General features: G+C 38.7%; 1 protein-coding gene across 1 annotated transcript in view; it reads left to right on the top strand.

The window, feature by feature from the left end:
- The window catches only part of sntb2 (syntrophin, beta 2), a 36,230-nt gene extending 23,042 nt beyond the window's left edge, over positions 1–13,188 (top strand). Inside the window, exons 3-7 of the mRNA XM_050073292.1 lie at positions 364–574; positions 4,346–4,488; positions 5,282–5,478; positions 7,621–7,811; positions 9,235–13,188. Coding sequence (XP_049929249.1) covers positions 364–574; positions 4,346–4,488; positions 5,282–5,478; positions 7,621–7,811; positions 9,235–9,327 — 835 coding nt within the window. The 3' untranslated portion in view covers positions 9,328–13,188. The remainder of the gene's footprint in view (positions 1–363; positions 575–4,345; positions 4,489–5,281; positions 5,479–7,620; positions 7,812–9,234) is intronic.
- The last annotated feature ends 1,187 nt before the right edge of the window (positions 13,189–14,375 follow it).

The raw sequence follows: 14,375 nt of genomic DNA, 5'->3' as shown, positions 1-14,375 counted from the left end.
CAGCTCCAGACAGATTTCTTTTTTGGCAGAAAATGTCTTTTTTGATTGTTAAGGTTGCGGATCCCTGGTCTAGAACATTGAGGAAGCTCCAAGGAGATTACATAGAATAATTATATATTTCGTTGCAACTTTCAAGTATATCTCAAAGAATAAAATGTGTGTTCAACTAGAATATATCCTAAAAGACATAGGACTCTCAAAGAAAACTGTTTTATCAGACAACTCCATAGCTTAGAATCCTGGTCTTAATGGTTCACGTTTGTGATTGTGGTTAGTTCTTTTCCATGAGAAGTTAACATTATTCCGTCTAGTGCCTGTATGGGGCTGCTGATACAGTTCATATATTTCCTTTGTCCCATATAGACTTCTTGAGCTCCATTCCCCAGATGGCCAACACACGGTGGTGCTGCGCTGTAAGGACGGCCCCACTGCCAACTCCTGGTTCACTGCCGTCCACACCAACATTGCCGCCCTGCTGCCTCACACCCTGGCTCACATCAACGCTTACCTAGGGGCCTCGTCTTCGTCCTCCACGCACCCCCATCTCAAACACATTGGCTGGTTGGCCGAACAGGTATATTCAGCTCTGTTTAGTTCAACAGCTGCATGCTATCTTATACAGGTGATAATCCTTTGCAGTTGCTCAGGGCTTATTGCTAATCTTTAAACATGAGATGCTTTGCAGCATCACAGAGCAGGATGAAGACAAGAATAACACTAATGGAATAACACCAAACATAATGATAATATAGCAAATAACTACATACTGTAAATAGACCTAAACTATGTAATCAAAGAACAAAGTCACAAAAGCAATGACACTAATTATTTTTGAAGATTCCAGTATGTCTGTGTAAGTTTAGTCTCGAGCTTCTTCTGGTTGTTTAATGCTAATTCCACAACTAACATTCTATGACGCAAAAATAAGGCATTTCTGTTGTCTGGTTAATGCGCTTTGCAAGCCAGTGTCTGCCCCCGAGCCAAACATCATGGTTAGAAACACCACTGTTATGAGGGGACTGTTTGATTTGCAATTTAACAAGACCAAAATAGTGGTGAGTCTTCTTAAGTAATATAATCTAGCTCATTGTGTTATGATGGGGCTACAACTGACATGCTGAACCTAGTCATGCCCCCAGTTTGGTCAAGAAATACTGTAGCTCCACATTAAAGATGTTTCTAAAACCACATTGACGTTTCTATTTCTACACTTTCATAACAAAGATACAAAGTTTAAAATGGAAATTAAATTAAATTGCAATTCAAAGAAATGTTTTGCTGAAGTCATGAATTATGATGCCACTAAATTGTAAAATTCAATACATGTCAAGGTAATATATATTCTGGGGCACTGGCCAAGATAATCACACTGTAAAGTATTTTTTATCAGCACGTTTTGATGGTATTGTGGGAACACAGTGCATTATCAGGTCAGATAAACATATACTTGAAACACGAGTTGCTCTCAAAAGGAAATGGTATCAGTGCTTTTTCAGTGTAGTTTGTTACAGTACCTGTTTCAGTGCTCCTAAATCACTGCACGCACATAGATCTCAAGTATATACGCTGGCATTTCTGCTCCGCAGCAGCACACAGGAAGAGCGTGTTTTCTTGAATTAGCTTTAGTCCTAAATTTAAACACATCCATTGAAAAGTGAACTAGGGCTGTTCTCAATTCACATCCAGGAAAATGCTCTTACTGTGAATAATATCTTTTCACCTTGATGAAGTGTTCATTCAAGGTCATGTTGAATGTATGGATGCCTGGCTGTGTTTATCTTGACCCGGCTCAAACAGGAAACAGTCTAATGCAAATTTCCGTTGCATTACACTGTTTCCTGTAGAGCCCACCTACTCACCACAGTTGCACCCACGAACACACTGTCTGGTTTTATGTCATTGCTTTTCATTGTAATTCCACCAACACTCCAGTCACCCAGCCATGACTCAGACAAATACACACCGCCCTATTTTTACCACAATGCTCTCAAAAGTCAGGTCAGACTGTCAGGGCACAGCTACTTAACTCCTCTGCAGCTATACATTGTCAACCTCAATTTTCCATGTACACTGTTAAACTGAAGTGCTACACTTGTGCCGTGTACAAGTTTGTACCTCACTAAACTACATCACAATCACTTTTATCTGTAAGACCAATTTTCTATACTTGTACCTGTCCAACTACATCACAGTACCTGTATCTTGTCAAACTGCATCACTACACACACCCAAACAACTGTTTTTACACTGTTAAACTATATTACTACATCATTACAACTCTACACAGTCAAAGTACATTTTTGTACCTGTACCCCAAACCCTGTAGTAGTTAGTATGCATCACTATACATGTACCCCATCAAACTTCATCACTATACCTGTACCCCATAGAAATTAACACCTCATCAAACTACATCAGTATACCTGTACCCCATAGAAATTAACACCTCATCAAACTACATCAGTATACCTGTACCCCATAGTAATTCATACCCCAATAAACTACATCACTATACCTGTACGTATAATGTATAATACGTACATGTATAATGAGCCGGTGAATACTGGGAAAATAACTCCCGACCGGCTCATTATACATTATCCCGCTTATTACATGGCTAATTATCAGTTAAATAAATAATGTTGTCTGTCTCCGCGAAGTGCATTAAAACAGACCGGATTCGACAACTTTTGGTGAAAGTTTTGTACTCACCCAGGCTTAGTGGACTGAACCGAGGCATAAAACTCACGTAAAATGTCATTAAGCATGACTGCCGAGTGTGTATTCAAATCCGTGTTCTTTTGTTTTTGGCAGAGAAAGTCCGTCAGTAGCCTATAGTAGTAGTAGTAGTAGTACAGTACAGTATAGTACAGTAGCCCATTTTGTTGTCTTTTTTGTATTTATCTCATCTTTCTCCTCCTCTATCACTTGAAGCTCTTCAGGTGTCAGTTCCTTGTGCCGTTTTTCACTTGATTTTTTTCTTTCCTTCTCCATTTCTTTTTCCTCAGTGGTATCCCATTCCTCAAAATCCTTGTAGCTACTCCAAATAAGTTAAAAGAAATGTTAAAATCAGCCATTTCTGTTTGTTTTTTCCCTCGGAAGTTGTTTGACAGCTGCAGTGTTGCAGGGCAGTGTCCCTAGCAACGCTGGGCTACATAGCAACTGTGTAATGACCGTTGCTACTAGCAACGGTCATTACACAGTAATATCAGACTGCTGAATGCCGCGACTGACCAATCAGAATACAGCATTTAATAGAGCCGTGTAATAAACCATAGTAATTCATACCTGATCAAACTACATCACTATACCTGTACCCCATAGTAATTCATACCTCATCAAACTACGTCATGATACCTGTACCCCATAGTAATTCATACCCCATCAAACTACGTCATGATACCTGTACCCCATAGTAATTCATACCTCATCAAACTACGTCAATATACCTGTACCCCATAGTTATGCACACCCCATCAAACTACATCACTATATCTGTACCCCATAGTAATTCATACCTCATCAAACTACATCACTATACCTGTACCCCATAATTATTCACACCCCATCAAACTACATCACTATACCTGTACCCCATAGTAAGTCATACCCCATCAAACTACGTCATGATACCTGTACCACATAGTAATTCATACCCCATCAAACTACGTCACAATACCTATACCCCATAGTAATTCATACCCCATCAAACTACGTCAATATACTTGTACCCCATAGTAATTCATACCTCATCAAACTACATCACTATACCTGTACCCATACCCCGTAATGGTTTGTACTATGTCACACTGCATCATGATGCCTGTAGTAACTACATCACTATACCTGTACCCCTTCAAACTACACTGTAATAACCATACCCCATACCCTGTAGTCATTTATACCCCATTAAACTACGTTCATCACCATACTTTTAACTCATTAAACTACACCACTATACCTGTACACTGCCAAACTACATCATTAAAATTGTCTCTATTCAGTAATGTGATATTTTACACATGAACTGAAAAGTTAGATCTATATGCCATATGTAAGTTAATTATGGACTTGGAGAACACATCTGCTTAATTTTTTAACATACACAGGCTTACCTATAATAAAAACACACCCTTTTCATGAGATCAGAGAATGACTCTATGATGCAAGGTGACTAATGGTAGGAGAAAGTGGATATATTGCTGCCTTTTGCAGTAAACTGGTGGAATTACTGTAAATTACTGAACAAAACATGAAGTAAAAATGTAATTTAGAGATTTACTTTGTTTTGATGTATCAGTTTAAATTATTAGTACTGACATCTCCCTCTGACTTTCTTCTGTAGGTCCAGCTGGAAGGTGGACGGCAGCAGTACAAGCCAGTGGTCATGGCACTGACCGAGAAGGACATCCTGCTATTTGAATCAGTTCCGTGGAGCAGAGAGTCCTGGTCCATGCCTCTGCTCACACACCCGCTGCTAGCCACAAGGTAAAGACGTCAGACAGCAAGTGCACTCAGCTAAAGCCAGAACGTTCAATCCTACCTGACTGGTCTGCTTTAGGTCTATCAGGAAACATATACATATGTCATGCTATGGGTCAAATGAAAGTCACAAGTAGAAATTACTCGTTTACAGATTTAACTTTTGCTCAGAACAGTTCACTGTCATCATACCTGTGAAATTAGTTTATCATTTCTTTATGGTACATATATTTATATTTATGTTAATATGCATTTGGGTGGGACATTTTTTTGTTGATTCTCTGCAAGATGTCAGTAAATATTCAAGAGCATATCAGCTGACTGTCAAAAGGGGAAAAAGGTTTCAAAAGGTTAAGCTGGGTTTCAGTTCAGTACTTTCCATTTACTGTCAATGTACGTTGTGTAATTTATGGTAAGTACCTGGAAGTTTACAGTTGGTCACATTAAAATGAAAGTGAAATAAAGTTTTGTTAGGTCAGTGGTGACCTGTTCAGTGTAGTTCAGTTTTGTTGCAGTGTAAATGTGAATTCTGGGGGGAAACAACTTTTACAGCTAGGAAACCCCACCTGTAAAACACGACTCAAATTTCAACACATTTCACTTAGGAAATTACACCAACCAGACCAGTCGATGTTGTGGGTTAGCAACTTCAGAGACCAGGACTCCTTGCCAACTTTAATAAACAGCTTAAGAGGAGCTAAGCAATTTCAATTAGGAGTCTCACCAATGCAGATTATCTATGCGGGTGGTCTTTGAGAATGTTAAACGTGTCTGTATTTTCATTTGTCTCTGCCTCCAGACTGGTTCATTCCGGCAGCGCCCGGGGTTCTCCCGCACAGGGTTCAGACCTGGTGTTCGCCACTCGGACGGGCACAGGGCGGGGCATCGAGTCCCACATCTTCCGAGTGGAGACCCACTGGGATCTGTCTTCATGGACGCGAGCCCTCGTGCAGGGGGCACATGCTGCCGCTGAGCTCATTAAAGAGGTCTCCATTGGTGAGTGTGGGTGTGTGTGCAATAGGTGATCAGTCTGTAAGAGTTTAAAGTTCAGTCAGTCCCTGTGGGCTTGTAGACATCCAAATAGTCTTAAGGCTGAAACAAGCTTCAAGGCAAACATATGCTGGGGTTATTCTGAAACATATGATGTTTCTCTTATACTTATATGTACAACTTGTAGCGTTGTAAAACAGGCGTCCGACGCTCTCCCCAACAACAGCTGTAACAACTAAGGACATTCTGTGGTGGAATGTAACTGTATACATTTACATGTAATATTAACTCTACTGAGGTACAATTTGAGGGACTTATGCATAATGAGTACTTATACTTTTAATAGTTTTGGTATTTTTAAAAAAAAAAAAAGTATTTGACTTAAAATCGAGTATTTGTGGCATCACTACTTTTACCTAAAATGGCTATAATCAGTATTTATTTATATATTTTCTGTCATGTTTTATGTAAAATTTATACATAATGTAAATGATACTGCTCTTTGTGATGGAACCCTCAAAGAATTATTAGAAACTCTACAGTTGACTTCATCTTACCAGAGGGTTTTAGCATCTGTCACCTCATTGTTTTGATTTTTTATTCTGAAACTTCTTGGTTCACTCTAACCGCTCTCATCGGCACAGTTTCAAGCAGCAGCAGGCAGCTGTTTCTAGCAAAAAAGCTGAGATAAACCCACTGAAAACTACCTACCCAGCACCAAACAGCAGACAGACAAACTAGTTGGCGAACATATTTCCATCAGGAGTTGGTGGAGACCAAAAACAGAGCTAAAAGGGGAGTGAATATTAGACACAAACATGCCTCTAAGTGAATGCTAATATAACATTGTATCTGCTGAATGTGTAAAAAATTAAATTGGCAACTGTTTGCTGTTTATTTATTTATTTATTTTAACCACTTACTGAAGGTGTGAATAAAGAATGTGGATGTTATTTTTTCCACCACTGATAACATCTAACCAGACATTCAAACAACCAACCAACAGCCCACTATCTTTAACTGGTTGGTCATACTCTAACTAAACAAGGAAAGCCTGTGAGCCAAAACGATAAAGGAAATGCATGCATCACTGTAGAAAAAAAAAAAAAAATATATATATATATATATATATATATATATATTGCCACAATAACTGTCATCAAGGTAAATGTTGATAATGCTTATTGATTTAAATGTAAGGTCACCCCAGGCATTTTTTTCTTGTCCACGGGAAACACTTCATTATAAACTGCAATACAATACAACACCACAGGCTACAACTTCAAACAATGCCGCAGAGTGGACTGAGCACCACAGGGATGCTCGGCTCGTGTATACAAGTTTTGATGAACGTGCTTGTTTTATATTCAGTGTGTGTGGTTTGTGTCGGTGCAGACAGGTGGCAGCAGGATGGCAGAGTGAGTAAGCAGACCTTTAACCAGAGGATGTGGGTTCACCTTTGTGCATGAAATCATCATTCTATTAAGTGAATAACAAGAGGAAGTTACTTTTCTAGAGAAATTATACCTCATGTAATGCTTGTACATGAGTTTTTTTTCCAGGGAAGCACAGATAAAATATTTCTATGTACATACATAGACCTTTAAATGCCAAAGTACTTTGACTTTGACAGGAAGCTCCTGAAAGCAACTGGCACACTCACAGTGTGCCGTAGCTCAGAAAGAGCAGCTCTGCAGGAAAAGCAGAAGTGGGAGCCAGCAGAGGGGAATGTTTCCACTCTGTGCTGAACAATAGTTGGCTGCAGGAACAGCACTGGAAAGAATCAGCCTTTTTTTTTTTCCTTTTTCGTCTTCCCTGTCCTTCTACAGTTGTGCAGGAACATTAAAGCCAAGTCAAGTTACAGTAATACACATGCTTTCGGATCAAATGACGACACAGCTTAAGCTGCACGGTGCAGGATTTTTATATGAAAGATGCACTTGTCTTTGGGCTGCAGCAGAGAGGAGCAGATTCTGTAAATTAACTTTGTCTAAGTTATTATTCAGGTGACAGAAAGCATCACTGCTGGGACCAAAGAAAGCGTCCCATGCAGTTATTTAAACATGCAGTACACATTATACTCACCCACTGGTACATTTCTCACCCCGCTCCCCCGCCATTCTGAAGCTCTCTTTTTTTCTCTTCCAGGTTGCACGTTGAACAGACAGGATGTTCGACTGACGCTGCACTATGAGAAGGGCTTCACTGTGACGAGGGAGCCGGCAGATCCAGCCGGGGGTGCTGTGCTGTTCAGATACCCCTACGAGAAGCTCAAAATGTCCGCCGATGACGGAATACGCAACCTCTACCTTGACTTTGGGGGTCCAGAGGGAGAAATGGTAAGTTAAGACAATGGGAAAAATAAGATTTACTGTAATATTTGATATGATGTCATGACTTTTCACCATTTTCTACTCCTGCTGGAGAGCAGGTGGATTACTCCATCATGTGACACATCATTGTAACTTTTATTGAACATTTTTAATTAGTTGTTTAGTCTAAAATAATATAGATGTTTTTTTTTAAGTGATTTGGAAACGTCTAAATTATTCTGATGACACAGGTTTTTGTTTGTAGAAAAAAATACTTCAAGTCAAACTTTGTTCAGTCTGTGTGTTGCTTTAAGCTTGCTCATTGTAATGTGAGATTTTTCTGGGGGGCCAGAGTGTCTTTTTTGATAATACCATTTGGGGGCACCAAAGTCACCATTTTGAAATGTTGAAGGGGAACTCCAACTATGTGACACATGGATCCGCAGAGATGTGCATGTAAATATAGCTATGTGACTTTTGGGTGACGGCCAGAGACGGTATGTAATACCTAGATTTACACAGTCTCTGGCTGTCAGAAAGAATGAAACTCACATATAAAGACATCTGTCGGAGACTTTCCGCAGTCGAAGTGATGTGACATTGCCTTGTATTTTATGAACCATGAACCAGTCTGTTCATGTTTTTTATATAAACATTTGTAATCAACAACACTACCCAAAAAAGAAAACCAAAAACAATATCACCATTAGTATGCACAACAATCCCAGTCCTCATTTCTGTACCTTGTAAAAATTGCTTCTTTGTACGTCTTTTTAAACTGTCAATATGGCGGCAAAGATAACAAAAAGGGGATTTTTTTTATTTTGTATCATGTCTAACTTTAGGGTATCATATCAGGTATGGAATCAGTCTGCAGGTGTTAAGGTTCAAAATGAGACCAAACTTTTCTATGGATGTCACTGCAAAGGCCAAAATATGTCCTGCAACAAGTGTGGCTTCTTGTTTTAGCCTAGCTGATGTGCCAAAAATGTATTTTGCTCTCTGCTGCTGCTATGTGATTTTGTTAAGGACTTGCCCCAACCAGCCAGTTAGGAGGAGTGGGGAATCAAAAGTCAACGAATGCATGAAACAGTCAATAACATGGGTTTTTAACAATTGTGAGTCACTGCAACCACAAGAGGACCTGGAGCATACAATCATAAATGTGCACACAAAATATGGGGCAGATTGGTTCAGTAGTTTATGAAATTAACTGTGGACAGACAGATACACACAAAGTGACTGTACACGTAATTTAGGAACTCAAATTAAGTGTTTACTGTAGTAATGTGATCTGCATAATATACTGTTAATAATCTGCATTTCAGTAGATGCAAGGAGGTTGTAGAAATCAGAGTTTGACCCTTTTTTACATTCTAATATCTCTCTTTTCCTGTTCCATCTACTCTGCTGTTTCTTTCCTTCCTCACTTCCTCCCTCTATCCTCCAGGTATTTGACCTCCACTCCGGTCCAAAGCCAGTGGTGTTTGTCCTCCACTCCTTCCTGTCAGCCAAGCTCACTCGTATGGGCCTCCTCACGTGAAACAACCAACAGCAGCAGCGTGGACCAGAGGATGTGCCCAGGCACAGCGAGGAGGGGGGAGACGCTCCCAAAATGCTGATACCGGGGGTTGATTCTTTATTTTAAATTTTTTTTCCAATTCCTCCATTCACAGCTGAAGCTGCAGGGAAGATTTAACCCACGAGTTGTATTGTCGATTGTCTAGAAATCGTGCCTTCTCTTCCAGACTTTTCCTTGCAATTATTTGAATTGCGAGGTCAGGTAAAAAGAAGTGGCACTTTGCTTGAAGTCATAAGGTGTGATGAGACAGTCACAACGTGCAAAAAATAGCTATTAACAATCTCATAACATTCCATGTGATGATGTATTAAATTTAATTATCTGATATGTTAAAAAAATAAAAAAGTTAAGATGCTGTGATGTGTTTATGAGATTCCATTACCAGTGCACTTCAAGCAAAGTGTTGCTAAAATATATTATGGAAAGGAAGGATTTTTAGACAACTAATACACAGCCAAGCACAGACTGGTAAACGCTCCCTGTTTTTACTCTATGCCTATCATTCCGTGACAGCCTTCCAATGTACTTTGGGCTCTTTTTAATGTATTTGTTTGTGTCTGTGTAGACGTGCGAGTGAATGACGCTGTTTTAGAGTCAGAGTGCAGTTAACTAAACAGAGATTATGTGAATGAAGAAAGGTCTGTGTGTGTGTGTGTGTGTGTGTGTGTGTGTGTGTGTCTATACTACACGCTTCTGTTGGCTTGATAGTGTGCCTGCTGTCTGACAGACCCACCTTTTAGCACATTATCCCAAACTACTGTTGTAATCAGGATTGCCAACTGTGCCTTTTTACATGTAGTCAAAGACACTCTTTGTACTGTTTCCTTTTTTTTAATTTCACACAATAAGAGAATTTCAAGCTTTCAACATGTGCAAGCAATAGTATTACTCTTATAGTGTAAATCATGTTACTTTGTTTTTATGCCGTTTGTTTTTTTTAAGTGTATACTCAATGATAGCATGACTTCCTGACATTGACCTCTGTATCAGACGATGATATACGACATGTGTTACCTCCCCTTCTTTACCTACACTACCACGTTGTCTCCGTCTCACTGTCGCCATCATCTCATTCCACTTTCCTTGAGATTACTGGTCTCTTGTTACCATTCCTACAGCAGCGTTTCTCTGGCTAAGGACTGTTTCACAGGCTCATGTCAAGGTGGGCCACCACATGACAGAAGTACCATTGTACTTTCGTAATCCGAACTGCAGTGGTCAAACACGTCTCACCTCCTCTGAACCCCTGCAGAAGGGAAGTTACTGTACACTTTATGTCCTTTAGCTTATTGTGGTCCTTTCCTTCCGTTTTTGTCTCAAGTTTAAGAAAATGATCTTAGCTCCAGGTCCACGACTGGCTTTCTTTTTGGAGCTCTCAGTTACATATAATGGTCTAACTTGTCATATAGATGACTCAGCTGTAATTACGTGACCGAAGCCTAGAACTTAAAGGTTGTGCGTATGGCATGCAGATCACTAATATAGCAGCAAACCACTATTTACTATGTAAAGATATAGTGGAGTAAAGACACTGTGAGCAGAGAACAAAGTTATGCTCCCTCTGTGTGTGGTGTTATCTGAGCTTCTCTGTGGTTTGTTGTGGTAAGCTGGCCCGTGCATGTTAGTGCCTGTGTGTGTCCCACTGCATAGCTCATCGCCATCACTTTGCACTGCGTTCATAGGGCAGTTGCTGCTGATATCGGGAGTTAGTTAGCGGCCACCTCCCAGTTCCCCCTGGTTAACACTGTTAGCTCTGTCAGCACTGTTGCTGTTATTTAGCACTGTTTACAGAGTTAGCATCATTAGCTGCTAGCCACTGGCTCAGCCACCTCCATTTTGGGAACCATGTCCAGACAGCTCATACGCTCTGAATTTAGCATGGAGTCCCTTTAACTCACGTTGTAGTAGATTGGGGGAGATGGTCTCTGCTATCAGACGTGAATGACTCCTTGACCTTTCTCCAGCCGTCCACTAACATTGATGAGATTTTGCCCATTTCCTATTCAATGCTTTTGGTCTGGACTAGTTTTTATCAAACGTCTTAGATTATTATTATTATTATTATTTACACTAACAACAGAGCCAACTGAGGTCAAGTGTGAGGTCACTTGACGACAACTGAGCAAACTCCATCCACTGATGAAGACCGTGAGGTGCAGTTAAAAGCTCTGGAAAAAAGTTAGTAAATGGACCTAGAGTTAAGGTTATTTGTTAAACTACCGTTTCCAAGCTCAAGAATAAACGTTTATGCTCTTATGAAACTTTATTGTTAAAGTTTCCGCCAATAATAAATACCACCAAAACAGACATTTATTTATCTATTTTACGTACCACTTTTGGTACAGTACCCCTATATTAGTATTATTATATTAATTTTTTCAATTGTTACTAAAATTGAGGTGGGTTGAAGTTATCTAACTAAACTCAATACAGTCTTCTCTACAGTTCTTCTGTTCAGTCCAGTGCCTGTGTTATGGAGACAGATTTATCTCAATATTATTTGTGTGAGATGATCAACAGTCTGTGTGTAAATCTGTAGATCTGTAAATATCAAACAGTTTTCACAAATACAAAAAAAACCCTAATCCTTTTTGTAAACTTGCAAAAATACTTTGCATATATAAAACAGAATGTAAAATATACAAACAAATTCCAAAACTTTAAGAAAAAGACTGAGTGTGCATAATATGCGTAGACTTGAGATTCACAAGTAAAAGCTGGATTCACAAACATCTGTTTGAAAGCTGTAAATTTTAGGAATATATTTACAAATTCTTTTCATTTATTTGTAACCTAAATGTATTTGTGTATTTGCAGATCCATTTTATATTAACAACACAGATTTTTGAGTTTACAAATCTTTTTTTGTATTTTATATGTATGAATTACACATTAACACAGATTGTTGATCTGAACTGAACACAAATAATACCGAGGCAAATCTATTTCCATATTGTGTTGAGACCTTATCGTTTATAAATTCAGCATGACTGTAATTAACATTTTCATAACTCTCTGCTGGATCATGGTACAAGTTGCTAAAGCAGCCCTTCCCTTCAGTAGAGCCTCTGTGTTCTTTTGGGTTTCAAACAATGTCCCATTGTGTCCACTGACCGTGCAACATAGGAGAACAAGATATCCCCTCTGTCCTCGGATAAGGAACACAGTCACCACTCTGAATGACCTCTATTCTATTTTGGACGCTGATGTCCTTGTGATGGTTTAAACAACTTTTTGGGGGCTTTTTTATGTAAGCTAACTAGTTGTTGTAGCTTATAGTTCTTTTTCAAGCTATAGTCAGTAGGAAGAGGCAGACTTTGCTTCCCCTAAACTATTATCTGCATGTGGGAGGTTTGAGTTATTAACCACACTTTTAATTTTATGTCAATCGTGTTCCTCTAACTCACTGCACAGATCTGATTGTCTTAAGTTGGTCAACCTTCAACGAGCTACAGGCCGTCCCTCTTCGAGCTTGATGCACTAACCTAACAAACCCCTTAAATCTGTGAATGTACACCTCCCCTCCTCTTCCAGGTGATTATTTTTCATCCTTTTTCTCTATATGTTCTGAAATCGTGGCTATCCTGTCTATGCAAAGCAATGCTTCAAAGAAGGGGTTTTTGAAACCAAAGGTAATATCTGTGGCAGCTTGCGTCCAACACAATCATTGAACTGAAAAGTCACAACAGGATAAAGTGCTGCTGCAACAACCTGTCATATGCAAAGTATTTTAGACGTCCTTCCAAGATACAGTATACGATGTATGATAGCAATGTAATAATCTCAAATGTAAATACCTACCAATAAAACCGTTACAAATTACATAGATTGATGTGTGGTTTGTTGTGGAGATTTACATGTAGGCTGTAATAAAGACAATATTCTAATTTCATTTTACGTTTTGACTGTTTTTCTCGGTGTTTAGGTCCACACGTGTTTCAATGTATATATTTCCTGTCTTATTGTGAGCATGTGTCTTTTTCAATTATGGGAGTACGACTGCTATGGCACCAAAATGGCCGCTAGGTGGAGCCAGCAGCAGCTTCCTTTGTCACGTTGTTGGATTTATCACCACACAATTCTCTATCATTGAACAACAGGGTTATTACTATCAGTAGAAAATCCATTTTAAAGCTGTTTAGTATAACAAGGGTTTCTGTATATGACTTATTACGTTCAGATGATCATTTGATATTTTTTTTATAAAGTTTAATAATACTCTTTTTAACAAAAGGTTATCACCAAATCTGCAAAGCAATTCCAAATCCTTTACGTCTTATGATACAAAGTAACGTTGCAGTTTTCTCGGATTTCTCTTCCTCTGGTGATGTTAATTTGATGGATCAAAAATCTGTTAACAAAATGATGAGCATAGCTTTTACACAAAAACTCGGAGGGACTTGAACTCATGCTCTGTATTAGGTAATATAGAGGTCCCTTTAAGGAAAATGTCCTTTTTATTTAATCTACCATGCCATGTTGCTCCTTAAGCCAAAGAAACCTACATTAAAACTGTCAGCATTATACCCTGTTAATTATTTTCTTCACATAAGATTTAAATTTGAAGTAGACAGATAAAACCATTTACCTTTTTTTAAATGTCCATATGTAAATTTGTTTAGGTCTGGTCATAAAAAAAGGATAATAAACCGTCATTTAAATGTCATTTTGTTGTTAAAGACAACGTGGATGCATTTCATAACTGTTAATCTTGGGATTATTTTGGGTAAATATTGTATTCATAATTGTAAGTGGAAAGGGTGTGCTCCCTCTTTCACTGTGGTTACAAATTACTTTGCCCATTAACGTTATTTCAAATCGCTAAAATATATGGACAAATTGAATAGTAAAGCTAAAAGCTGTATTAATGTGTAATTAATGTCTCTTACCCTGCCTTTTGTGCTCCTTATTTGTTTACCTGATTGTCTCTCCTTTTTATTTTTGTTGCATTTTCGTTAAAATTCATTTTTCTCTTTTAATTTTCAAAATAATACCTCTTTTACCTTTAT

The sequence above is a fragment of the Epinephelus moara genome, chromosome 20 (assembly GCF_006386435.1).
Source record: "Epinephelus moara isolate mb chromosome 20, YSFRI_EMoa_1.0, whole genome shotgun sequence".
NCBI lineage: Eukaryota > Metazoa > Chordata > Actinopteri > Perciformes > Serranidae > Epinephelus > Epinephelus moara.
The sequence above is the reverse complement of the archived record's forward strand: the minus strand, read 5'-3'. Positions and strand labels throughout refer to the sequence as shown.